The sequence below is a fragment of the Varanus komodoensis genome, unplaced genomic scaffold, assembly GCF_004798865.1.
Source record: "Varanus komodoensis strain SLA01 unplaced genomic scaffold, ASM479886v1 scaffold33, whole genome shotgun sequence".
Taxonomy (NCBI): Eukaryota; Metazoa; Chordata; class Lepidosauria; order Squamata; family Varanidae; genus Varanus; species Varanus komodoensis.
This window is the reverse complement of record NW_025335817.1, coordinates 4580159-4607317: the sequence shown is the minus strand read 5'-3', so window position 1 is coordinate 4607317 and position 27159 is coordinate 4580159. Positions and strand designations below refer to the sequence as shown.

At 49.8% G+C, this 27159-nt stretch overlaps 1 protein-coding gene across 5 annotated transcripts in view; it reads left to right on the top strand.

Annotated features, from left to right (window-relative positions):
• The window catches only part of GRAMD2A (GRAM domain containing 2A), a 50392-nt gene that overhangs the window by 10721 nt on the left and 12512 nt on the right, over window positions 1-27159 (top strand). For 4 of the 5 annotated variants that reach the window (XM_044438782.1, XM_044438784.1, XM_044438783.1 and 1 more), the window contains 4 exons: window positions 19290-19385; window positions 20673-20733; window positions 22021-22093; window positions 24274-24377. In XM_044438782.1, coding sequence (XP_044294717.1) covers window positions 19290-19385; window positions 20673-20733; window positions 22021-22093; window positions 24274-24377 — 334 coding nt within the window. Of the gene's footprint in view, window positions 1-18507; window positions 19176-19289; window positions 19386-20672; window positions 20734-22020; window positions 22094-24273; window positions 24378-27159 lie in introns of those variants that run through there. The other variant, XM_044438785.1, reaches the window with a different exon arrangement.

Below are 27159 nucleotides of genomic sequence, written 5' to 3'. Positions count from 1 at the left end.
TTTTGCTAATGCTGTGCTGAGCTGCTTTGTGGACTTATGTGGATCCAAAGACAGGATAGAAATATACTCAATGAACACCTAAAAAATAAAGGGCCTTTTATGGGGACGGACTTAGCCTTGCTAGTTGCTGATCCCAACAGGGAAGCTCTGTTTCTTAGTGCAAATGGGAGCAGGCTGAACTGCCTGCATTGCATTTCTGTCTTGTGGTCTAGGCATCGCTTCTCCACTTGCCTCAGACGTTTCTCCCGGCCGAAAGGAAACATTGCTAGCTTACGTGCCTCTGTCCTCCATCTGTCATGGGGACCCAGCACTTTGGTGCCTTCACAGAGGGCCAAGTTCTCTGAGGAGCCAGCATTATGGGATGGCCATGGGGCCTCTCCTGTCCCCCCTGTGGAAGGTGTCCTCTGTTTGAAGAGCCACCCGGCCGAAGACTGAAGGAAAGAGGGAAAAATTGGAACTAGGCTTTGAAGTCACTTGTCAACAGCAGACTGCGGGGAATATACTGCGTTTTTACTTACATAATAAGAATGTTTAAGTGTGCCTCTAAGTGAGCGCATGCACACTGCAGGCAAACCGCTCTCCCCTCTTCTTGGGTGCTGGGTGGGTGCCTTCCCTTTGGATTTGTTCTTGGCCATTGGCAAGTGGCCTTTCCTGCCGGCAGCAGCTGGGTCGCCCGTGGAGACCAGGTGGTGTCCTGGTGCCAGCACGCCTCCGTCCCCCGGCAAGCAGCTTACCGCGATGCTCTCAGGGTGGAAAGCTTGACCTGTCAGGAATGCTCGAGTTTTTAAGTTGCCAGCTTCCTGATCTGAAGCTTGTAAAATAACTGGCTCTGCTTCCTGGAGGGAGCATTGGCGGCTGGCTGCAGCGACCGAGGGAGGCATGGCTGCAGAGCATGTCTCGGCATGGGGAGCGTAAGGTGCAGTGTGAAAGGCCCGGGACGCAGCGCTCCCCTCGCCTCCCCAGGTGCTCCAGGGACGTTCGTGGTAGGCGGAGAAGAAAGCAGGGTTGGTCGGGGATGGTTGTACTGCAGAAGCAGCTGGGGCTGCTGTGGGGTCACGTATTAGACCCACCTGCAGCTGGAGACGGGGGCTGTTGGGGCGGGGAAAGAAAAGAAACCCCTGATCTCTTGCCCAAAGTTGCAGTGGGCCTAGACGCGAATTTAAGAGGGGTGGGAAAGGGCCGCCTGGATGTGTCTTTTGTGCCCTGCTAACAGAGAAGGTGTTGTCTCTGTGCCCTGGGTGGCTCCCTGTGTGTGGAATTCAAATCTACACTTGCTCGGTCAACGCTTGCTTGTTTCCTTTTGTGCACGTCGGTGTGCATGCACACGCGTGTTGCAACAATACAGAAAAGCTCCTGCCTGGCTAGCCAGTTGTCGGGTGCCCATGGGTCTGGTCTGGGGCTGATGGACAGTGGAGTTGCTGGCGAGGCTTCTGTTCTGGACTGTGTTGTGCAAGGATGAGGCCGGATCCAGCAGCTTGCCGCCTGCGTCCTTTCCATCCTGACTCTGCGGCTGCAAATCCAACCTTTGCCTGGTCAGGCAAATCTGCCCTTTTATCTGTTCTTGAGAAATCCTAGCTTAAAATGTACCTGAGCAGATTCTGCCTTTTCTGAACGAGGGAGAAAATCCACTTAAGGTTTTACGTCTCTGTGCTCCCCACCCCCTTAAAAAGCTGCTGGCTGTGGAAAGGAGGCTGGGGAGAGAGCTTTGCTGGAGAACATGCGGTAGTGACTGGGCAGTCTTTGTGGGGAGGGGGCAAGAGGGGCCTGTTTGCCCAGGAAAACCCTTCCCCAAGCTAGCATCTTCCAGGCATTTTGGATGACGCTTCCCATCATCCTCGATCGTTGCCAAGCTGGCTGCAGGGGATCAATGGTCTGAAACATCTGTAGGGTGAGTTGGAAGAGCTTGTCGGGGGCACCGCTTAAGGGGGTGCTACAGGCCTGGCCAGTCTGGGGTGCACGCCCTAAGGTGGGGGCTTGGGTGACTGCACCGTCTGACCCCCAAAGCCTGTGGGGGCCGCACCCTCCCCACGCTGCCTCAAGGAGCTTCTCCAGAAGATGAACAGTCGTGCCCGGGAATGGCCGATTCTCTGGCTGCCCTGCTTGGCAGCAGAACCACCGGGAGCTGCAGCAGCCATAGCCATGGTGGGCCAGGGCCCCCCACCCAATTGCCATGGTGGGCCTCATGCCAGCCTCGCGCTGCCTGACCCTGGACTAGGAGCAGAGCCCGGCATCTCTTGAGGTGCATCACAGGAGTCAGGGTGGGTCTTGCGATCTGTGCAAGGAGCTGCGAGGTTGCAAACTGCTGCGTGACGTGCGATCCGAGGTGACTGCACTGACTTCTGGGGGATGGAGTCCATGGCGGGCCACGTCAGGCCGGTCTGTTGCTGCTGGACAGCCATCGGAGAAGGATGGTTTTTTAGGAGCCCTGCGCTGGGCAGGGCGTTGGACCCGCGGCCTTTTTGGCCCCTTCCAACTCTGCTATTCTGTGATTCTACGTTTCCTTGAATTTCATGGCTCTTCCAGCCCGGAGCCCTTTGATGCCCTTTCCATCCCCTCTATCTTTGATAAAGGAGGTGGTGTACAGGGGTTAAAAATGAGAAAACCCTTCCCACAAGCTCACATACAAGAGATGACACAAAAGGAAAAAGAATGGGGAGGGAAGAGAAAGCAAGTATGCTCAGGTGCCTACTTTTGAAATTACATCATCTTGTACTAGAACCACTCTAGTGGGTGGCTAGCATGTTGGGCTGGGGAAATCCGGGTTCTAGTCCCCACTTAGTCATGGCACTCACTGGCTGACTTTGGGCCATTCTCTGACTCCCAGCTTAACCTACCTCATGGGGATGTTATGAGGATTAAAATGGAAAGGAGGGCGGCTTCCGAGCCATCCTGGCTCCCTTGCAAGAGGAAAAAAGGAAAGCTACCACGGCACTTGACAGAACAGCTCTTCTGGCTGCTGTCTACCCCGACGATAGATTCAGCATCTGAGGCATTCCTCTGAATGGCACAACCAGGGAGGGCCCAGTCAGCAGCAGCAAGGAAGAGAGCTTTCTCTGTGGTGGCCCCCAAATTATGGAAAGATCTCCGCACTGAGGCCCGCCTGGCACTGGCTTTACTAATGTGCAGCACCAGGTTACATTGCAAGTAGAGCACAATCTATGCATTGCAGAGGGAGCTTCAGCTATTGGATGGTCTGGAAATAAAATAAAGCAGAATGCAGATATACTGTATCTTGACTTATGAATGAGAACTGAAAAAGAAAAAGGAGTCATTGTGAACGACAGGCTAAATATGAGCCAACAGTGCAATACAGCTGCAAAAAGGGCACGTGTTATTTAGGGATGCATTAATAGAAGTATTACTTCCAAATCATGAGAAGTGGTGGTTCGCCTATATTCCTCACTAGTCAGACCTCATCTAGAATACTGTGTCCAGTTTTGGGCACCAAGATTTAAGAAAGATGCAGGCAAATTAGAAAGGGTCCAGCGGAGGGTACCAAAAATGATCCAGGGTTTGGAAACACTGCCCTGTGAGGAGAGACTGAGAGAACTGGGCATGTTCAGCCTTGAGAAGAGAAGACGGAGGAGGGACATGAGATCTCTCTATAAGCACCTGGAAGGTTGTGACAAAGAGGAAGGTCAAGATCTCTTCTTGCTGATGCCAGAGTGCAGAACACCGAATAATCAGTTCAAGTCACAACAACCCAAATTCAGGCTAGATATCAGGAAAAGTTTCCTCCCTGTCAGAGCAATACAGGAGTGGAACCAGCTGCCTAGAGAGGAGGTGGGCTCTCCCACACTGGAGACATTCAAAACGAAACTGGACAGTCATCTGAGTGGGATGGTGTGACCTGGTGACCTGCAGCAGCAGGGGGCTGGACCCAGTGGTGTCCCCTGACCTGGGGGGTTCCCTCCAGATGTTCGGGAGTGCATTTCCCATAGTTTCTAACCATGGGCTGTGCTGGCTTGGGCCAATGAAAGTTGCCCAAGTTGCACACTTGATAGTATCTGGCTGCTTCCAGTCCTTTACTTTTAAGTATATATTGCCACATATCAGCTGATCTTAGAGTCCAGGTCAGAGTGTGCTTCCCTTCAGCTCTGCAGACCCGGAGTTTGGACAAGCTTGGGCAACAAATATTGTACTTCACCCCTGACGTTGCTGCCTGCATCTTTTCAAAGTTTGGTCCCGCTTCTCCTAACGGTTGATCAAGCCCTAAAATGAGAATACCTAAAGAGAAGCTACAATGCAGGGGAGAGGGTAAGTGCTTTTAAAATGGATGCAGGAGGGAGTGAATGCACTTAGCAGATTTTGCTTGTCTCATTCCGTCCCAGGCATTGTCTTGTAGGTGCTGGTGACACCACATTCTGCTCTCAGCCTCAAACATGTGATAAACCAGAGGAGAAGAGTCCTTTTTTTAGTGGCACGTATATTCTGGGCTGAGTGTCATGAGAAGAAAGTCGTTTGAAGCTATGTGAGTTCCTCTTTAACCACTGAGGACCAGCTGCTTCTCTGGGCCACAGGATGATCTCGTAATTTGTCCCTTCCCCAGCCTGGCTCGCAGAAGCCACAAACACAGAAACTGTTCACGGGGTATTGCTTGTCATCTCCTGTTGAGCGCAAAGGAGCAAAACAACCAAGACTCATGAAGCACCTTTTAAAGATTAACGCATTTATTTTGGCATATACTTTCATGGACTGTAGCCCATTTTGTCAAGCTTCTGCTAGAATAGTGCAGGGTACCACCAGAGTCTTCATCGATTTTACCTGCAATTGTAGACATTGATGTGCTCCGGAAATGGTTACTAAGGGTGAAACTAGACTTGAGGTTAACTCGGGATGGGAAACAAGAGAATTTACAGCTGTTATACATGAGGCATTTAATCTTTTCTTCCTTTGTGGCATCCTTGTGCTAAATCTTTTCTCTAAAGTTGGTGTTCACTTAAGGAGCTAAGTCCCCTGTTGGTGTGGTTAATTTGGCCTAAAGCAGAAGTACTTTAGTAAATCCAGTGCACCCTTTCCCCAAAGCTGGGTGGGCCCCAGGCTAGGACAGGTTCTGCATGCTGGTCTCCGTCCCACATTTGGTCTCTGTTGTTGCCTGTCGAAAGGTTGTTGGACAGAGGTTTTTCTTAGCTCTGGTACTTTGGTTTAGGGCTGGGCAAAAGTTAGACTTGCAGGAACTACTCTGTGATGATGGTTTTGAGTAGAACCTTGAGAGCCACCAAACCAAAGCTTTGTGCAAAAGACACACAGAATTAAAGAGTTCTGAGCCAAGGGATTGTTCTGAGCGTTGAAACACACATTCTGCCTGCTCAAAACCTCCAGTCCTCGTTACCCTGCGCACTCTTATTTTCAGCACTATAAAATAGGATGGGGGAAATCACATTATTGTTCAGAAGTCAAGAGCAGTCCAGAGTTCTCTGCCTTACCCAGTCCTCCTTGGCTATGACCTTGGAAAAACCCCTGGCAGGTGGCATGTGGGGCTGGATGGGACTGGCCCACCTGACCAGGTGTGTTAAGCAGCTGCCTATCTTCTGTTCCACTAGGGGTTTGTGGGTCTTTCTATGCCTGAAAGTGTACATTTTCTACACGAAATGGCACGTGTCTCTTTGTACTGCTAACTTGCTTGGGTAACTTCTGCGAGCCACTCGGAACGTGCTGAGAACTGCACCTCATTGCTGCTGAATCTGCTGCAGCCAACGTTGTAGCAGTTCTCCCTTGAAGCAAGGCCCAGGTCTCTTCTGCCAAGCTTCAGGGTGCTTCTGGAGGTTTTGGAAGTCCAGCTGTGCTCATAAACAAGGTGTGGGCACCCCACACTCTTTCTTTGACGATAAAACAGCTGCAATTTTCACCACTGCCCCTGCAGTTTCAATGGCAGCAGAAGAAACAGGGACGGAAGAAACAAATGAGTTGCACGCGTCTGTCTTAACGTCTTCAGCATGTGAGTGTTGTCAGGACATTTCATAGTTAAAAACAGAAATGATGCTACTAAATATAAAAGCCATAAAGCAATGTAAAGCAGAATAGGAGGAGCAGAATGTTTGGAAAATTGAAAACAATTCCAAGCCAAATACGATAATAGAAAACTTTGTCATAAGATGCTTGAGCAGTGCTGAGAGCGCATTTTCTCTGCCTGTGCTCGCCTGGGGCAAAGCACCTTTCTTTTGCATTGTTTTTCCTATGCTGCATTTTGCTTTTTGAGTTGCATTTTTATTACTTTGATCTACCCAGAAAGCTTTTGTTACCGGGCAGAGTAAAAGGATAAGAGGCGAGCACAGCACCTTTGTCTTGGCTGGATTCCACTTCTTATTAGATTTATATCCCACCTTTCCCCTTAATCTTATCCCCACGACAACAACCCTGTGAGGTAGGTTGGGCTGAGAGTCTGTGACTGGCCCAAAGCCACCCAGTTGGCTCCATGGCTGAACAACTTCCGTCTCTTTGCTCTCCACTTCGACTTGATTACAGCTTGCAAGTTTATCACAGCATGTAAAATAAGGCCTTATTATGCACTTCTGTTCTGGTGTTTTTGTAGCATGATTGATGTCCATGTTGCTTTCAAGAGATGGGTCTCTGCCCCAAGGAGACAACAGCCTGTCTGGAGACAGACTCTTAATTAGATGTGTCAGTCCTTTGGAATGAGAGATGCAGAACAAAGGGAAATTTTGTTGTCCCAGTTTGGATTGGAAGTACTTGAAGCAAATCTGCAGAATTAAACAGCAGAGTGTAAGAGGGCCAAGGGGAAGGGAGGGAAGAAGCAGGAAATGAGGTTACCTGTCTGGGCCAATGTTGATGCGAGTTCTTTTGCTGATTAAACACAAGCTTGCTGGACTATTACAGCCTGAGGGGTCATGGGATCCTCCCCGGAAGCGCGTTCCCTGCTGCGGCTCCCGCCCCAAATGTGTGTCCTAAAACGAATACAGGGATCCAAGTTCAAACCCAGAAATTGGAGTGAAGAGGCTAACTTTTCCCCTCTGAAGCTGATGCATCCTGCAAGGTCGTATTTCTGCTCTTCTTTAGTTCCTTTTAAACTTCCTTCCTAAGGGCTCCTGTCCTTTTTAAAATTCTGTCCTCACAACAGTCCTGTGAGGCAGGTTAGGTGAAGGGCAAATGAGGGATGCAGAACAAAGGGAGATCTTGTTTGGATTGGAAATACTTGAAGCAAATTTGAGAGCCTTGTGGGACAGGAAAGAATTTAGGAAGCTGGCTGGCCCGTAGGGTCTACTGCCACATTTCCCAGTCTGGGACTCTCCAGCTGGAATGGACTAAAACCCATCAGCTTGCAGGGGAGATGATGAAAGTTGTATTATGACTAACCTGGAGGACGATGCCTCCCCCCTCGCCCCCCCCCCGTGGGAGTAGCTCTCCAGGGACTGAGGCCAAGAGGGGTGAAGAGCATGCAGCATCCTTGAGCAAACAGGCAGCCCCCTACCTTGAGCACTTGGCACCAGGCGCCAACTTTCCCCTTCCCTCCCTCCTTGAGATGTTGCAACGGGAGCCCACAATGAGGTGGAGCTGGAGTGGACGAGTGGTACCTTCCCGTCACCTGCTTCAGAAGCTGGACAAGTGACTTCTGTGGGTAAATGGCAATAACTCAGTGGTAACCTGATAAGAAGTGCAAACATTCATGGCTTCCTACTTTGGGCAGTGAGTGGGGGGGGGGGTTGTTCCCCTCTCCAACTTTGCACACCAGAGCCAGTGAAACACTTGTTTCCAGTTTTAAATAGCTGCACTTTCTTCTGAATGATGTCTGAACTCGGGGGACTGTGAGTTATTGGAACTTATTTAAAACCCATAAGGCAGACTTAGTGACAAATTTTATTTTCCTGGGCTCCAAGATCACCGCAGATGGGGACTGCAGCCAAGAAATTAAAAGACGCTTGCTCCTGGGGAGGAAAGCTATGGCAAATCTAGACAGCACACTAAAACGCAGAGACATCACCCTGCCAACAAAAGTGCATATAGTCAAGGCTATGGTTTCCCAGTTGCAATGTATGGCTGTGAAAGCTGGACCAGAAGGAAGGCTGAGCGCCGAAGAATTAAAGCCTTTGAATTGTGGTGCCGGAGGAGACTCCTGCGAGTCCCTTGGACAGCAAGCCAATCAAACCAGTCAGTCCTAGAGGAGATCAACCCTGACTGCTCTTTAGAAGGCCAGATACTGAAGATGAAACTCAGATACTTTGGCCACCTAATGAGACGGAAGGGCTCCCTGGAGAAGACCCTGATGCTGGGAACAATGGATGGCAAAAGAAGGGGACGGCAGAGGATGAGGTGGCTAGATGGAGTCACTGAGGCAGTTGGTGTGAGCTTGAGTGGACTCCGGGGGCTGGTGGAGGGCAGGAAGGCCTGGAAGAGTGTTGTCCATGGGGTTGCGATGGGTCGGACATGACTTTGCGACTAACAACAACCAAATCAACAAGGCAGCCTTCTCCAACCTGGTACCTGCCAGGCACTTTGGAGTACAGTCCCCATCAGCCTCACCCAGCATAGAGGTGGTGAGAGAGTTGATGCTGGAAACATCCGGAGGGCACCCGATGAGGGAAGGCAGGCCTGAGGATACGATCAGTGCAGTTTGCACCCATGGCCACTCGTGTCCCGCATTCACTCCACCCCCACTCGGGATCCTACCTGTGCTTCCGAAGTTTTGCTTTTTTCATTTGGGTGGCATCCTGGGCAAAGAGGATGAAGCAAGCACAGGCCGCCTGCCCCTTTTAGGTCTTTCCGTTTGTGGGAATGAACTGAACCCCACGTACTGCAGTGGCCCTGAGAGTGGCTAAAAGTAGCAGCAAAGCTGACCCAGAAATAGCTCTTGAGAGTTCCAAGAAAACAGATCAGTGCTTGGGAGCAAAAGCTGCTTTTGACCTTCTCTCTCTTTCTCATTATAAACTGCTCTGCAAACCAACAGTGCAAGTCATGGTCCTTTGTGGTTAAGTATCCTGCACCCACTGCCCTGGCTCTGAATCAGGCTGCATGCTTTGGGCGGAAGAAGCCAAGCTCCAGAGGCAGGGAGAGGAAGGCATCATCCCTCTTTCTGTGCTAAAAAAATACCCCGGGACCTGCTGGCCCAGGTGCTGAAACCTGCCTAAGCACACTTCGCTACTGGTGCTGAGTTTCTTGCTGGTGCTTCGGTCCTGGCTTGCGCTAGAAGGAGACGTGGCGGCTGAGAACTGCCTAGTGATGGAACGAAGCAGGAGGAGAAAGCGAAAACCAGCTGGATTCGCTGAAATGAGTCGGTAGTGGCTACCATAGCTTTTCCTATCAAGAGCAGATTTGTTTCATTTGGGTAACCTCCCAAAATGTTGTAGGAACTAGTGCTGAAATAGCAGGAAAGCAGCTCCTCTAGTCTGAAGTGTGACAGGAAGAGAAAGCAATAAGAATGTCTCACACAGAGGCAGTGGTGTATAGTGGTTAGAGTGCTTCACTGGGACTTGGGAGATCTGGATTCTAGTCCTCCAATCAGCTATGAAGCTTAGTAGGTGACTGGTCCAGTCGTAGACTCTCAGCCTATCCTACCTTTCAGGGTTGTTGTGAGGATAAAATGGAGAGCAGGAGAAAGATTGTGAAAGTTGCTTTGGTTCTTTGCAGGAGAAAAGGCAGGATAGAAATATAATAAGCTTTTAATTTAATTATAAGAAGCAAACATTTAGCTGCTGTCAATATCACTGTGTTTGTGGGCGTATGTGTTTACACCATGTGTTTTGCTGCTTTCAGGACTAACTTTCTGGCAGAAGAGTTTGTGGATACCCATCTCCTTCATTAGGCCCTGCAGAGTCTCTGATCATTGACAATTTTATATTGAGAGGCTGGGGAGGAGGGGGAGACAGAATGTAAACCCTGTGGTTGGAAGGAATTGGAATGCAGAAAGTACAGACAGTAATACCTATGCTTTGATAAACAAGTTGTCATTCACAAAATGTTGAGAGATAACACAAAAGTCATTGCCATGGTGAGCAGAGAAACAGTCCTGTGATTAATCCCCCCCCCCCCCGCATTATTCAAGTCCCAGGAAAGGGAGTCCATTCTCTCGGTGGATGGTGCCAGCAATTTCAAGTTGATACTTGTCTTTGATTTTCCTTTCTCTCAAGTGGCCATCTTAAGGTGATTGACCCAGGAGCTTAAAAGGTTCCCTTGGAGGTTCTTTAATGTTGCCCTTCCTGGTGTCAGATATCCTACAATTTATTCTGAGGTTACCTATTTGGATTTTGTTGTTGTTGTTGTTGTTACCTTGGGTTTCCCTTCCCTTCCCTGAAGAGACAATACAGCAGCCCAGCATCAGAGCTTATGTTTTCATGCAAGAACTCCCCAGCTTAACAGATCTGAGACCCTCAGGGACTGCAGCCGCCACGCCACCACCACCAGCCTGGGCTAGGAGGGACAGATGTCTGCCCTGATACAAGCCACCTTCCCATGCGCATCACAGGTTTAATTCGGTTTGCTTCTCATTGGAAGTATCTGGAATTTCATTCCAGCCTCACCGTATTCCTGCAAGGTAGGTTAGACTTAAGACATGGGTTTCCAAAATTTTGGGACCGGTAGGTACATTTGGAGCTTTTTTGTTTTAGTGTGGTGTGGGTGTTCTCACAAACTGGCTGGCCTGTGCTTGTGGCCAGTAACAACACACCCCTTTCTTAGAGAGCGGTTGGTGCGGTTGGAAAAAAAGTAGCTTGCCTCACAACAAGAATAAAACATGCCTAGGGCCAGAATCCCCAGGCACAAAAGCGATTCTTCTGCACCGACTTGAAGAGGTTGGTCAAGGAAGCCACGTGGGACATTCTCTGAAATAAATGTGGCACTGCATGTTGGAAGGTCAACTCCAGTGAAAATGTTTAAAAATTAAATAAGAACCGGATAGGGCAGGGCAGGGAACTTGGCTGTTTCCAAAAGAAGGTTTCCGTCGGCCCACTGGGGGGGGGGGGGGGCGCGAGGGCTAAGAAATTGCAACTTGCCTGAACTCCTAAGCTGAATTTCCATTTGGAGGAAGGATCCGAACATGGACTTCCTTTGTCCAAAGGCGATGTTTGCAACCCCGGCACGCATGGCCACCGCCGAAAGTAGGCATGGTTGGGCATTGGCTGAGGATCCACCCTCCAGCAGGGGCCCGCCGGCTTTAGCACTGCAACCTGCTTGTTCACCTGCACCGCGTGCTTTGGCCCAGACAAAGTGGGGGTGACGGGGAGGGACCCAGGGGTCCCTGCCTGCTTGCTGATCGGCTCTCTGCTTGTCGGGCGACCGAATGTGAGCAGTGATGGGGATGCGGAGCAGGGGCAGCTGGTGAGAGGGTCAACCCATGGAGGGAGGGGGCCACCTGCAGATGCCTCATCCCAGGGCCCACAAAACCCTGGAGCCGGCACTGCCAAGAAAATGGATGCTAGCCACAGTCTGAACGACTGATTGAAAGAAAAAAGGAAGGAAGAGATTGTGTGTGTGTGTGTGCGTGCGCGTGTGCGAGAGGGGGGGGGAGAGGGTCAAGTTGCCATCCCTGTAGGTTTGTGATCTATTTCTGATTATTGCTTGCATAGCACCTTGGATTCATGGCCTCGTCAGCCCGCTCACATGCTCTGTACCTGCGAGGCTGCAAATAGCTTCTGAGGCTTCCTGGCAAGTTGCAGCCTGCTTTGCATCCCGCTTTCCGGGCTGCTCATGTGCAGCTCAGGAGCGGAGCAGCAACCCTGAAGCCGGGCGCCCACTCGCGTGGACCGGGGGCACGGAGCGCATGGCGGTCACCGCTTGCGCCTGGCCCAAATGCGGCAGAACGAGGACGCCCCCTGCACACAGCCTGCTCTCTCCTGCGGGCTGGGCTTCTGCGTGAACCACGGGAAAGCCATTCTCTCCCCGTCCCAGTCCACCCTCTTCATAAGGACCCACCTCAGCTCATCCTCAGCTAATACTCGCCTCGCATCACCCAGAGCCTCTGCGCTGAATGCCGAACGTTAAAGCTGCTCGGACTCCTGGCCAAGGCAGAGGTCACCTGCGCACAGATCCCAGTGCGGCCCTACAATAGTGGCTCATCCAAATGCTCCGCTCATCCAACGACCCATGCAAGACACGCCGTGACATCCCCCCACCCACCGGGAACAGCCACCGCTGCTGGTCCAGTCCAGTCCAGTCCAGTCATCCTCACAGACACATCCCTTCTGGGATGGGGAGCCTGCTGTGGCAACCTGAGAAGCCAGGGACCTGAAATTGGCAAGAGGCAAGAGACATGCTGGCGGACACTCTCAGCCGCATGAGCCTTGACATACGCAAGTGTCAGCGGGTGCCAGTCTGTACCTTTGTGGTTCGGTCGGCTTCTGCGGCTCCGCCATGAGGCGTTCCGTCTCCCTCACAGCCCAGGCCTGATATCACGAGTCCAAGACAGAATCCTCCACCCCGACCTCAACACTCCACGCCTCACAGCACGAGGACTTTGCACCATAAACCTCACAGCCGATACTCTGCCACGGGGCTTCAGAACACCCTTGATGCCGCCCTGAAACCATCAACGAGAAAGAAATCCACTGGGCACATCCTTGGATTTCCACACATGCTCTTCCAAAAAGGGCTAAAGTCCTCCTCTATCCGTCCGCTTCAAGACTAGCCTCCTGGATCGCAAAAAGCATCTCCCCAGCCTACAAGCTGGCTGGTCTGCAACTCTTGGCCACCCAGGAGCCCACGTCATGTCAGCAACAGTGAAATCCACAGCCCTCCTCATGGGAATAGCTTTGCAGGACCCTTGTGGAGCTGCTACATGGTCCACACCCTCAACATTCATCGAGCACGAAACACCTGGGCAAGGGCAGGTCCTCTGGTGAGGACGCCTCAGAGGAGGGCAGCAAGGGTGATCTGGGGGCTGCAAACCAAGCCCCGTGACGAGAGGCTGAAAGACCTGCACATGTTTAGCCTTGGGAAGAGAAGACTTGGGGGAGAAGTGATAGCACTCTGCAAGGGTTTGAAATGCTGTCATACGGAGGAAGGCCAGGATCGCTTCTCGATCATCCCCGAGTGCAGAACGTGGAGTAACAGGCTCAAGTTACAGGAGGCCAGGTTCCCGCTAGAGAGCAGGAGAAATTTCCTGACTGAGAGCGATATGCCAATGAAACCAGTTAGCTAGGGAGGTGGTGGCTCTCCCACACTGGAGGCATTCAAGATGCAACTGGCCGGCCACCTGAGAGGGATGGTTTAACTTGAGAGCCCTGCCCTGAGCAGGGGGTTGGACCTGATGGCCCTCTGGCCCCTTCTAGCCTATGATTCTCTGTATGGCAGTTAAACTCGGGGTGCAGTTCAGTGCCTGTTCAGAGAGCTTTGGCTGTCGGGCAGGATAAAATGCAACCAATAAATAGCTAATAGAGAGAAGAGACCAGCATCCTGCCCTCTTGTTAGGCAGTAGGTGCTGGAGCGGGGGAGTCTGCGTTCCACGCAGCCTGATATCCCCATGTGTAGGGGAGGATGCTGTCCAAGCACAAGAAAGGCTTGGCTGTACGTGGAACGGGAGGGGAGCATTCTTGGTTTGGCCTCAGGCACTGAAATGGCCGGGCCAGCCCCGCTGGGATGGCAAGGCAAAAGCACCGCTTGGCCCGTCTTTCTGCTCTGTTCTGCTTTTTCCTCTGCAGCTTTGTTTCATTTAAGAGTTTCACAATTATGCTTCTAATGTGCCTTGTTAGTCACCTTGGGTTTTTTCCCCTAAATCGAAAGCTGGTAATCATTCAAAAAAAATAAATGATGGCGATCCAGGGTTCCTTTGGGAGTGTGGGAAGGAGAATGCCAGTCTTTTGGAGAGCGGCATTCCTGTGGCTGCTGAAACGCGTTCCATCAGGATATTCAACTTTATTTCCTCTGTTTTGAATAAAGACTCAGGAATTTAAAAAGAAACTCACAGTACATTGCAGCAATGCCTTTTGTGAATGGCGACTGTTAACTATCACTTTCTGTACTTTTTGTCTTATAATTCCCTCTGACCACACTAAACACACATACACCCTAGATCTAGCAATTTGAGGTTAATACTTCATGTATCTAATGAAGTGGGCAATATCCATGAAAGCTTAGGCCTGACAACAATTGTTTAGGGTGCTATCAGTGTGCATGTTTAAACAAAAGGGTGCCTACAACTTCAAGGAGGTTTGTGTATAAACAGGCGGAGCATTGTGCCTTTCAGTTTTAAGGTGCTGCAAGAGTCTTCGTGGGGCAAATAGGCTCAAAAATGAGGGATCGCTTGTAAGAGCATGCTGCCAGGACATATAATTTCAGTTCCTGGGAATCTCAGATCTTCTCTTGCTATTTCTTTTCCCCTGAGCAGAGCAGGGAAAGTTGATTCTACTCTGTTCTTGGAAAGAAGAGAGCACTAGAGAAGTTTCCAGGTTTTGCAGTTGTTTATCTTATCTTGAATCTGTTTGTTCACAAGTTGCTGTGTTTGCCCTGTGATAGCTCCTGGCAGAAGAGACACCGATAAAGGGAGAGGGCTAAAAAAAAATTAAAATGGGCTTCTATTGGTCAATATGGTGCCTTTTTGGGGCATGGGTTCAAAGCTGAATTGCCCCCTGTGGATGCTCCGTGTCTGGCTCAAAGGTGCTGCGAAACAGGAAAGGAGATGGGAGTTGAAAGTTGCTGTAGGTCAGCCTTCTGGAACCTGGCGGTGTGTTAGACTACAGTCCCCCAGCTGGCTAGGGATGGTGGGAGTTGTAGCCCAACATACTTAGATGCCAGTAGGTGGGGGAAGAACCTTGCAGGTCATGTTTGGTGTGACGTAAGTGGCACGGGAGTGAAGGAATTGTCTTTTACATGGAGTTGTCCTCTGTTTTTGAAGGATTCTCCTGTCCAGCTCTGGTTTAACAGTAAAGACCTGTAGAATGTCCCCTGCCCACCACTAGCCAACGAACAAGAAGGCGTACAAAAAAATTCAAAATTTGCATATGAACAGATTAGCATATTCAGTGCTTCTTGAGATGTTTCCTCCGTTTTGGCAATTCCTAAGTATGTGTATGTGGGATGTTTCTATCACCTTTAGACTCAGAGTCCCCGCGTCCCTGGAGAGCTGCTTAAGAGATGGAGCCACGCAAGCAGGAGGAAGGGACGTCCTGTTCTGACAGCCCTTTCGGCCTGAGGGCCAGATCCTATTTCGGAGGGCTGGACTTGGCCCCTGGGCCCAGGGTTTGGGGCCTTTCCCCAGCACTGCCCAAAGGTGCTTGCTTGGCTCCCTTCCAGAGCTGCCTGGCCTGGTTGTTTGGCTTCCTGGGACCCTGAGTTCTTTCACCTCTCTTATCTTGAATGGCTTGTCAGTTTGGAGTAATTTCCTGCTCACTTCTAGCTTCAAAGGTGGCCCGGAGCTTTGCTGATGGGGAAGACCTTTCAGGTCAAGCACTTGTTTGTTTTGGCTTTTCAAACTACTCCTGCCAAGTTGGCAAACTGATAATCTGAACTGTTCAGGGAGATTAAGGGGAAAGCCAAGAATGAAATAGGCCCTAGTTTGAATGGTGCCCTTGGCAATGACAAGCTTCCAGGCAGTGCAGAGGCAGGTGGCGAGGCTGGGGCTCGCTTGATGGGGAGCTGCAGGCCACCCCGATTCTGCCAGATACCCCTTCCCGATGCACCACAAGTGGTGGATGTTGATGAGTACGGATTAAAAGAAAAATCTTAGGTGCGCACATCTCTACCCCTAGAATAAATGAGCACATGTCTTATGTCAGAAAGGGCAGGATTCGTGGAGCAAAAACAAACTTTGATCAAGAGAGACTGCTGAGTTGGAATCTCTCAACACATCTAATTCTCCCTCCAGGGTCTTGGATCAGGACTCAAGAATGGGTAGAATTTGTCACCATTAGATTTGGATCATGCTTAGGATGGGATCTTTAATGCAAGATAAACTATTTCTTTTTCAGGAGTCTAACATGCAGGGCAACCCTGGCCTTCTCCCTCAGTGCATTTGGCCTTGGTTTGTTCTATCTCAATTTTCCACATATTTCCTAATCATTATCTCTCATCCAGGAGGTGTCTACCAGCCATCCTGGGTCCTTGCCCAGTAATGTTGCTTAGCCAAAGGAATTTGGCCAGCTATAACGATACAGTGCTATCTGCTCCCTTGCCTGGTTACTTTTTTCCAGTTGCAGCTGGAGTGCTTGTTGCAAACATGTCAGAAATTGGATGCTCTCGGTATTGTACATTATCGGCATTAGTGTAACTGATGTTCAAGGTTTGGCTTCATTTGTGAAGAGAGGAGACGTGTTGCATCAGATGTAGGTGGGACTGCAGCCTCCCCTGCCTGTGGCCAGAGAACGCACTCCAAGCGTGTGATGATGGGTCAGATCCTTGCCCTGTTATAGGTCCACAAAAGCTTGTCAGGACCATTGGATTTCAGAGAGGGGTGGAGCCGGAGAGAAAGCCTGCGTATTTCCATTGGCTGAATTCGTTAAAAAAATGTTATTTCCTGATCAGTGTTTGGAAATTTCAGATAAATCCTGGTAGAAAAACGTTGCTTATATATGCCTTTGTGTTAAAAAATCAAAGCTACTCCTCTTTCTCACAAACCAGCAGAATTCACAGCCAGGTTGCTGTTGAGCATTGCTGTTGCCTTAAGAAGATGGCATTCTTAGCTAGACTGAGAAGCTGCTGGAGGCCAATACTATTAATGAGGAAATACCTGTGTTCTCATCAGCAAACAGAAGCAAAGGTGTCCGTTTGTTTCTGAATGGACCCCCCTCTGCATCTAGTCCCACAGAGACAAGCCCCTGCTGAGCGTAGTTGTCAAACCAGACTTCCTGAATGCTTCCTCCATCAGACACATTTGCATGTTTAAACAGGATCCAAACTGCAAAGAGGTCTATGCAGGAATCAGTCATGCTTTCCATATTATTGTTACCAATATTTCAATATTGGTTTTGAACATTATGTCATGTGGAAAGTCATCAGGATGCTATTGTACTAAGATTATCTGGAAACTTAACACTCTGCAGTGGTGTAGTGACTAACAGGTTATCAAAGTGTCTGTACATGGGCTGTGATTTTTTAGTTGGAGCTGAAGTTGCAAGTAACTGCAGAGGTCCTGGGTGATCTTTCAATAAAACTGCCAGGTTCAAGGCGAAAGGGGTCTTTCCAAACTGAACCGGGTTATCTTTGCTGCAGCTGCCAGCGAGGCTTTCCTGACAATAGCAACTTGGTGGAAAAGGGCAGACAATAGTACTGCTGATGTACTGACATTGTACTGCTGCTGATGTTGCTGTTGCTATTATTATATTGCATTTATACCTTGCCTTTATTCCTTTTGCAAGAAACATAAGGAGAACATCAGGTTCCCCCCACTGTCTGTTTTGTCTTTGCAACAGCAATCCTGTGAGGTAGACTAGGTGGAGAGCCTGGTCTGAAGTCACCTAGTGACTTTCCTGATTGAATGAGGACTAGAAACTTAATCTCCTGAGTCTCGGTTTAGTAGTTTAATAAATAAGCCACACCGATTTCCCCATTGTTGCTGTGATTGTCTGAAAAAGACCATAACATTTTTGGACATATGGAATGGGACAATATAGAAGGGAAAGGAAGAACGTAAGCATTGGAACGACAGCTCTTTCCCACCTGTCCGTGGTCCCAGCTCTAGTAAATGTCCTTTCTGGCAGGGAAGCATCCGTCATACTCCTGCAGCTGCTGCCTCTTGGTCGGTGTTCAAGGACAGGCTCCTTTTCTCCTTGCTAAGAGACATTCTTCCCAGCAGGTATGCAGTTCACGTTCCTTGCAGAGGTGCCTGGACCAGACGGCCCTTCGGCCATTTGGTCCCAGCGCCACTTCAGTATGTTTGGAAATGGTCACAGGCCCAGATGATGCCTGTAGCATCAATCAAAAGACCCATATTTAATACCACCAAGTCAAATACAAGCTGTAGCATCGCCTTGCAGGATGTCATCAAAAAACCCAAAATTGTTCAAAGCAAGCATTTCCTCCTGTTACCATCTGAACACTTAGGAGACTTTTGTTAGGGAGGTATGTGAAGAAAAAAAGTTGGTGAATACAAACAAGCCAACCTTCTTAACCATATATCAGTATATCAATATATCTTGCTATTTCATTTATCTTATTTTAACATGTTTTTAAAAGCTTCGCACTCCCTTCTCACTTGTGCTAGAATGAGCCGCTCCTGCTTGCTTGCTTGCTTTGGGTTTTCCTGGCAGAATATCTATTCTTCCCTTCTACACTCACACTCTTGCACACGCACACATGTGCACACAGTTCTGTGGATTTATCAGTGTATCAGAACTGCTTTTTAGGAGCTAGTTTAGTACTAAGAGGAAGGGCCGCTCCCATTTATCAAGACAGCATTGATGGGGGAAATTGTCCGCATCATATAGCAGTCCTTCAGTTTCAGCAGGCAGGAGGTGAGAGATTTCTCAGACACCTTTACTGATGCTTTAGCAAGGTGTGGCATTTTGGGGGGGGGGGAAATAACATAGAAACAGAGCGAGTCAGAAGGGGCCTCCTGGGCCATCTAGTCTGACCCCTTAGTATGATCCCAAATAAGCTTGTTTGGCATGCATCCTGCAGCAGAGGCGTCTCCTGGGAGGTGATCTGCAGCTGAACAGCATTTGGGCATCCAAGAGGAGCAATTGGAGAATCAGTGTTTGAGTTTGGATTAGTATGGGTGACCAGGTGACTTTGGACCAGTGTCTCACCCTCAGCCAAACCCTACCTCACCGGGTTCTTGTTCTGGGGATAAAAAGGGCATGGAGAAGAGTCGTGTAAGCTGCTTTGGGTTCTTCACAAAAGGCAAAAAGGTGGGATATATATGCAGTGTTGTTGTCGTCGTCATCCCTGGCATCTGTCCCGTAGGGCTGAGAAAGTTCCCACTCTGAAATCTTGGAGCAGATGTGCAGCACCTGAGGTCTGGAAGCCAGATCTAGCTTGTCTGCATTCCAATATGGAGTTCCCCAGAAAGCCACGCTTGCTTTCCTTCCCTGCAGCCACTGATTGTTGGGTGTCTTGGCTTTTGAGTCTTGGCTTTTGTGCTTCTAACAGGTTGAAATAATTTTCTTAAGACTTAGTCCCAGGTGGTAAAACCTTTAGTCTCAAACATGCCAGTAATTTGGACCTGCCTCTTTTTTCTTTGGCTCCCCCGTCCACTGGAATGTGGCCCCTGAGAGCGTCCCTGAGATGGAATTTAGGCGCTGGTCCGAAAGATTCCACATCCCGGTTATAGACCATGCTATGCCAAAGGACTGAAGGTCTGGCTTGGTATGGGGCAGCTGCTTCTGTTGCTACAATTGGAGGGTCTCTTTCTCCTTAGAGAATCAACCTGTAATTCTCTGTGCCTCCCCTCTTCCCCCACCCCACTACAGAGTGAAGCCAATGCATGACAAAACAGGGCCCATGCACAGCCTGGACAAATTGGAGGCGTTGCACAAGGAAAAGAGCTTGGATTCTCCCAATGGCAGGTGAGTGGATTCGCTGCGTAGTGCAAAGGACAGAGTTCCTGGACCGCGTTTCTGCACTCGCCCCAGCAGAAAAGTTCTGTGTATCTCCTGGTTGCCTGTTGGGCTAGCTTGGCTGCAATTCCATGTAATTGGGAGTTGACCCCATTGAAGGGGAGAGTTTGGCGACTGGACAGGACAGCCCTTCAAACAGAGGACACCATCCACTCGTAATCCTCTGGCAGCCCCGTCCAACAGAGGACAGTCCTCTGCAAAGGAGGACAGTGTGGCCACCCTATGAGCACCATCCCATGCCTTTGAATTCCACTGCAGTTGAAAGATAAGAATGCTAAGAAGGGTTGGCTGCTGGCAGTTAACACCAGGCAGGTCTCCTGGTTGCCGTCTTGCACACTTGGTTGAGATGTACTGGATTCTTGTTCCAGTTACAATGATTCTCTCTAAATCCTCTATAAATAGCATTATCAGCATGTGAACGTGTACGCCACCCACTCTCCTCTTTTGGCCTCTGTTTTGTGATGCAGTTTCTCTTTCTGTGGTGATTTAAGAGGTGCACCAGGTAATCAAATGTTAGCAGCCCAGGACTTACTAGCAAGTAAACGGACATGATGCTCTGCAAATTGGGTGACTGCAGTTAACCTTTTTCCGGTATAAATAGAAGCCAAGCACATGGACTGGGGAGGCTAAATGTTTCTTCCCGGTACCATATGTTCAGTGAAAATCCCTCTCTGCCCTTGAAGGAGTTAATATCCGCTCCACCGGCAGAGTCATTTGTGCTGGGAAGGGCAAGGGGCCCTCCTGTCCCACTCAAAACGTTGGACTAAATTGTTCCACATAACGCTTTTTGTGTGCCTTATGATGAATTTATAACTTTCCTTCCAGCGCAAAATTTGCATGCTGGGGAAAACCCAGCAGGGCAAAGTGCAACTTAACATTGCAAAAAAGTCATAAAAAGGAAGGACAAACAAAGACAAACAAACTGTTGATAAAATCACATTCAGCTTTTAGGCACATTCAGCTTCAGAAGCTTGTCGAAGCAAGTGGGTCTTTTTAAAGTCTGCTTTTATGAAAAGGCCGAGACCCCACATTGGAGAACTTCAGCAGACAGCTGTTTCCATAATCTGGGAATCAGCCATGTGGAATATCTGCTTGGCAGTGTCCAACAACCTAACAGATGACTGTATCGAGAGCTCCTCTCAGCTGACCCTTAAAGTGTGGGGAGAGATACGTGCGCCGGGTTTATCTGAGCGAGACAGAGAAGATGCCCATGAGCAGAGCCTTTTTGTCTTACAGTCTGCAGCTGAGTGATGCCGGAAAGGATGAAGAGCTAAAGAAAGGCCAAAGAGAAGTCACGGTGAGTCTGCGGCAGTTTGACATAGTTTCAGGTTCATCCAAGGGCTGGGTATAGCTCAAGCGTGGGTTGTTCTCGAGCCTAGGTTGCTGTTAAAAAATGGGTTATTGTGTCCAAGCCTGGCTGCATGAATAAACCATGGTTTATTAGCCACAAATAACCCATGAAGAGAACCCATGGTTTGGTGTTGGGCTGTGACCTGTGGGTTGTTCGTGGATAGCAAACTAGTTTGATAGCATGGGTAGGTTCAGACAACATGATCTCGATGTTTCAGTGATAACACAGTTCAGCAGCATCCTGCACTCCACCTTTGTCTGTGGATTCTCGTGTTGTCTGAAAGCAGCCACTGCCACGAGGGCCTGTAGGGCAGGGTTGAGGGGGTGCTGCTTGCATCGGGGCCATTTTTTCCTTGGAAGCTGCCTGCCCTGCTGGCTAAGCTGCATGCCTTTTATAGGAGTCGTAGTCTGAAATACCTGGAGAGCACCAGGTGGCCTATCCCATGGCCCTAAACAGTTTAGGGCCTGGTTGCCTGAAGGAGCATCTCCTTCCATATGTGCCTGCCTGCCCCTTAAGATCTGGGGCAGAGGCCCTTCTCCGGGTGTCCTCCCTGAAGGAGATTGGGAGGGTGACTACCCAGAGAAGGGCCTTCTCTGTGGTGGCACCCCGATTGTGGAACACGCTCCCCAGAGAGGTTTGCCTGGTGCCGTCACTTTATTCTTTTCGGCCCCTGGCTAAAACCTTTTTATTCTTCCAGTGTTTTAAGATTTGATTGTTTTAATTGGGGCATTATTGTTGGTTGGAAATTTTATCAGGGCGCTGTGTTTTATTTTATTTTACATTGTCTTTTTGTTAAACTGTCCTGAGACCACAGTAAGGGACAGTCTAGAAAAGTTTTAAATAAACAAACCGTTCTCTAACTTGCTATTTTCCTGATAGTTTGCACTTCAATTCCCCATCGCCCCAGCCAGCATGACCAATGGTCAGGAATCCTGGGAGTTGTAGTCCAAAATATCTAGTGGGAACACGGGCTTGCAGGGCTGCTTTTCCATACTGTGCAATGGGTCCTCAGTACTTCCCACTCCAGGCAGTGTGTTGTCTGTTTCCTGACTTCTTTGCAACAGTCCTGTGAGTGAGCAACCGCACTCGCTTGCTTGCATTTGCAAGCAAAACCCCCAGAGGAGTAGTAAACCCAAGCCAAGACCTTTGTCTTGATGCCTGCCAAGACTCCGTTACTGTCCTTTGTGGTTGTGCTCTGAGAGCCTGCCTGAATTTGTCTGTTTTTATTTCTAGCCACCAAATAAATACAACTCCCAATACCACAAGTTATTCAAAGACATTCCCACAGAAGAGAGTGTGCTTAAAGGTGAGTGGCAAATGCTGTTTTGTTTTTTGTTTTTTTTTGGGGGGGGGGGACAGCAGCAGCAGGAGGCCCTGGAGGCCATCAGAAATCCAGAGTTCAAACAACCTCGCCAAACAGCTGTCTGGCCTGCGCTTCAAAACCTCTGGCCAAGGAGAGCCTATCATTTCTCTGGTTTGGGGTGGGCAAACTGCAGTCTTCCAGGATCCACCTAGTTTATTTTTGTACTGGACTCCCAAGTTCTACCCATCAGAACTGGGTGCAGAAGGCAAGTCCTTCAGGGCGTTCTGAATCCAGGCATTCCTTCCCGTTAGCCCAGCTGAGTGGCGTTCCCAGTCCTTGCACACAGAGAGTCGCTTCTGCGTAGTTGACCCAGGCGGTCTTCATTTTAGCTGCAGCGTTTAGGCTGGGTGGAGAGACATTTTGTGGCTGCTTTTCTGCGTGTGCGGAGAATGAGGAGGCCAGGCAGTCCTCTGCAAAGCACCCCAAGCTCTAGCAGTGGGTCCGGATTGACCTTGTGCACCCCCCCCCCCTGCACATTTGGTTCTCTCCTCAGCTGCTCTTACCATTCGCAAGTTTGCAACATGGAATGCTGCATCTTGAGTCAGGTTGCCAACCAGTTCAGCTTAGTATTGCCAACACGGACTGGCAGAAGTCCTTCAGGGTTTCAGGCAGGGCTTGATCTGTGGACCTTCTGCCTGCCAAGCTGGTGCTCCACCACTGAGCCTCTTTTCTCTTGGGAACATTAACGTCCACCCCAAATCTCCCCTCCTTTCGGACTGGTAGCTGTGGACTTGCTCTCTTGCACTGAAGAGGTCCAGACTTTGCCCTCTTTTTTGAGGGGGCCCTCTACCGGTGCTAAGGGGGAGCTATCAGATTTTCTATTAGCTCTGTTTGCCAGGCTAAATGTTCCCCTTCAACCTGGCTGCAAATCCCTTGCTTTATTTATGTATTGTATTTGTATGTCCGCCCTTATACTCCAAGGGCTCTCTGGGCGGCTTACAAAAAGAACCATAAGCAGCCAGCATAAAACCCCTAAAGCAAGAATTTAAAAAAACAGCTGAGCAAAAATGAATCCAATATCATTTAGAAGACGGGAAAACATAATAAACAAGCAATGAAACATAGTGGGATAAAACCAGAGTAGCTGTTAAAAACAAGGGTTGAATAAAAGATGTCCTAGCCAGACGACGAAGACGAGGTTGCGAAGGTGCCCAGTGCACTTCCTCAGGGAGAGCGCTCTGCAAGCGGGGCCACAGCGGAGAAGGCCCTTCCCCCAGCTGTCATCTTGACCGCCGGGACTGTTCTCCTCTGACTCTCCTTCCAGTTTGCGTGCCGCCTCATCGAGCGGCGCCTGGAACGGGATGCGGTGTCCATGTCCGTGCTCCAGAGGGGGTCTGATTCGTGATGCAGAACCTCTTGTTCTTGCAATCCAGAAATGGCCGTTTGGTGCATTCGCTCTTTTTTGTCACGTGGCTGATTTGGCTTTGGCTTATGATCAGACACAATCCGGGGACTTTTCTTTAGGGAAAAGAAGATGCGTTTGCAAAACTGCACTGCTCCGGCAGGGCCGTCCCCGGGGAGAGCGCAGTCCAGTGAGCCCTTCGGTCAAGCTCAAGAGAGGGCAGAGACGTTGCAGCAACCGGGGATCAAAGGCAAGGGGGCGGAGCCTCAGGCAAGGCCAGCCCACCTAGGGTGCCTCTCTGACCCCCTGGGGTCCGCCCCCCCCCACTCCCTTTCCCCAGCCACAGAGCCTCTGGGCGTTTTCCCTGCTCTTCGCAGCTTTTCCTCATTCTGAAAAGCTGAGGTGCCTCTGCTCAGATTTAGTCAGTGAAGGTAAAAGCTCTTCCTAACCTAGGTTGACGTGTTGCCGTCACCACATTGCCTTTGCTCCTGTCCACTCCTGGAGTGCAACGCCAAGAGTAGGGTTCAGCTCTGGGGCTGAAAGGGGTCAGGCACCCCAGTTCGGAAGGGTCAGGAGCATTTGACGAGGTCGAGGGCGGGCTGCCCTCAGGTACCGAAGGAGGCAGGACTGGCACTGAAGTGCCGTCCCTCTTGGTCGAATCTCTCTCTGCGCAGCTCCTCTTAGAGCATGGCGAACCTACTTTGGGAGATGGCTTTGTCTGAAAGGCAGGATAACAATAGCCGTGACGTTGTGCCCACATCCTTTGTTGTCTTTTTTGAAGTCTGTTCCTGTGCCCTTCAGAGAGACATTCTCATCCAAGGCCGGCTCTACATTTCTCCAAACTGGCTTTGTTTTTATGCAAACCTTTTTGGCAAGGATATCAAGGTGAGTTCTGATAAGGCATCTTTTGATAAGGTGGAGTTTTCATGGAGTGGAGTGTGCATTTGGAATGAGGGTGGACTCTACACAGCCCCTGACAAATTGCCTCCAAGGCATGTGACCCCTTGCAGGAAAATGTCCCTCATCCCAGACTAGAGTATTTACAGAGCAAGTCAGCAAGTGGGAGGAGAGAGGCACAGGCTTGGGGCCATGATGCAGACCACTTCTGTGCCTTTGCCTATTTTTCCTCTGTTAAGGTTTTTTTTTTGGGGGGGGGGGGAAGGTGGAAGCCTAGTTCACCTTCCTGCTTAAAAGACTTCAGAACAGACCATGGCAAAAAGAGCACATTAAAATAATAGACCAGCTATTACAAACTACTGAACATTAACAGACTAAAAGTGGAGAGAGCTAAAACAGATGAAATTTAAAGCTGGGTGTAGCATTAAAAGCAGCAGTTGCCCAAAAGCTTGAGACAATTAAACTGTCTTTATTTGCTCCTAAAGAGGCCACTGTGCCTTCTGGAAACAACTTTTTCCTGCTTCTCTTTTTAAATTCTCCAAGAAAATGGCTTTGGAGTTGAGCCTGTTTCAGTGGCATGTGGGGAGCCGTAACTGAATTTGATGCAATCCAGAACACCAGTCTTTCCACTTGAATTAGGGTTTTGAGGTTATCCAGTAAACAGTGCCGTAACTTTCTTCCTTATTTAGAACAGACTTCCTTAAAACAGTGCCAAAGGGCGGAAATATTTATATAAAGGCAGCACTACCTATTTAAATAAACGTCACAAGGGAAGAATGTGAGTTCCCACCCCCAACTTCAGCCCATTTAGTGGGGTTTTCTAGTTGGGGCACGGCAGCTACTGTTGACTTCACCCTTGACCCTTTTCCCACACGCCTGCCCTGGACTGCCCAGGTCCCTTGGATGCTTGGCCAGGTCCCTGCTGGACCATATCGGGCAGGTCTGTGTTTCTCCCCCTTGCCTTCGACACTGACCAAAGGGATGCCTTACCTGTCCAGACAGCTTTGCTGAGCTTCCTGTTCCATTTCTGAGGCTGGGTGCAAGGTACTGTTTCACTGGATGAGCAGGGCCAACTCCGTAAGAAAACCAGAAGAGCTTCCCGTCCAGTTTTCTGATCAAGCAGTGCCAAGCGACTGTCCGCTGAAAACCCACAAGCAGGCCATCGGTGCCGGAGCACCCTCCTGCCCATGTTCCCCAGCCCCTGGTGCAAGTAGTCACGCAGCTGCTAATACCAGAGCCGGCTGATAGCCATCGGGACCAGCACGCGTGGCTAGATTTCTCCTCCAGGAATTTATTCAGTCCTGTTTTAAAGCCCTCCAAGTGGGTGGCTGTAACTTTAGCGTGTGGCAGCAGATTCCATTGTTTAACTCAGCGCTGTCTGCAGGTGCCCTTGCTTTTCTGTGCTCTGCATCTCCCACCAATCAGCTTCACGGGAGAATCTCACTGCATTTTTAGCAGAGAAGGGGGAAATGCCACCCTCTCCTTTCTCCTCTGCATGCACCTCTCCTTTCCTCTTACTTGCCGTCATTCGAAACCAGGCAGTCCCAGAGTGGCTGCAGCCCCTTGAGCATTTTGGTTGCCCTTTCCTGCACCTGTCCCAACTCCTCCATCCCTGCTGCTGCTGCTCTGATCCAGTGTCCTGTACTTGATATTAAACATACACACATAAAGGGAGATGGGGCAACCTCATTACCTTGGGAAAGGCCTGCCGCTTCTCATGTCCCAATACCAGCAATGTCCCCTGGCCCCCGGGACTCATATTACTCTCCTGGGTCCTCGGGAAGCTCAAGAAGCCAGTGCCAGCAGGAATGCTTGCTGGGTGACCAGCAGTGGCCACGGGGGCTTTTCCTCGGAACGCAGCAGCTTCATTTGTGGTCTGCATCTTGGTAGCTTTCCCCAAGCACAGTCACCTTACTTACTGTGGTTGCAGAATGCCGGTATCCCAAAACATGGTGTCTGCCATGTTGTTGTGATAGGAGCTATTTTCACCCACGGTGCTATGGACTAACCTGCATGGCTAGATTTCTCCTTCAGGGATTTATTCAGTCCTGTTTTAAATCGCTTTGGAATATCGGCGATTGCAGGGCTTTGCACCTGTGGAAATCCAAGATGAGGGCTGCGTGCGTCTGTGCGTGTGTGTGTCTGCTCTTGAGAAGACTTCTTCAAACCCGGGCCCAGTGCTGCTAGTCTCATGCAACTCGGGGAGCAGAGGAATGAACGAAAAGGGGCTGCAGGAAGGGTGTCCAGCCGATCAGTATAACTTCCGAGGAAAACTCTTTCAGAAGGGTTGGCAAATAGCAGGACACGGGGAAAGGATGAAGTGGCCCAGCCTGTTGTGCGTGCGTTGCTTTTTGAAAGTCTTGGTGTGGGTGTGCACCGACCTTTTGCCTCCCTGTGAAAGAAAAGTCATCCGAAGTGTAATGGCAAGGAGCCCATGGTGGGCGCTACCCAGTGGGGCACTTAGCAGAAGTACCAGCTTGCAGAACACGCACATTTATTCCCATGGTGTTAGTTATTTTGAGGTTTTATTAGGTGCAACGTGAAGAACCTTACACACACACACACACACACACACCCGGCAGCCATGTCTGTCAACCAAATCTGGGCATGTATACACAGTCAGTAATGCTTTCCTGCTTGTTCCTTTACATTTCTGCAAGTCCTGTGCATAGCTGGAGTGATGAGAGCTTACCAGCCCAGAGGTAGAAGAAATTACCTCTGGGAGGTCACCTTAATTAGTCCACCACTTGATAGGCTTGTTCACAAGCAG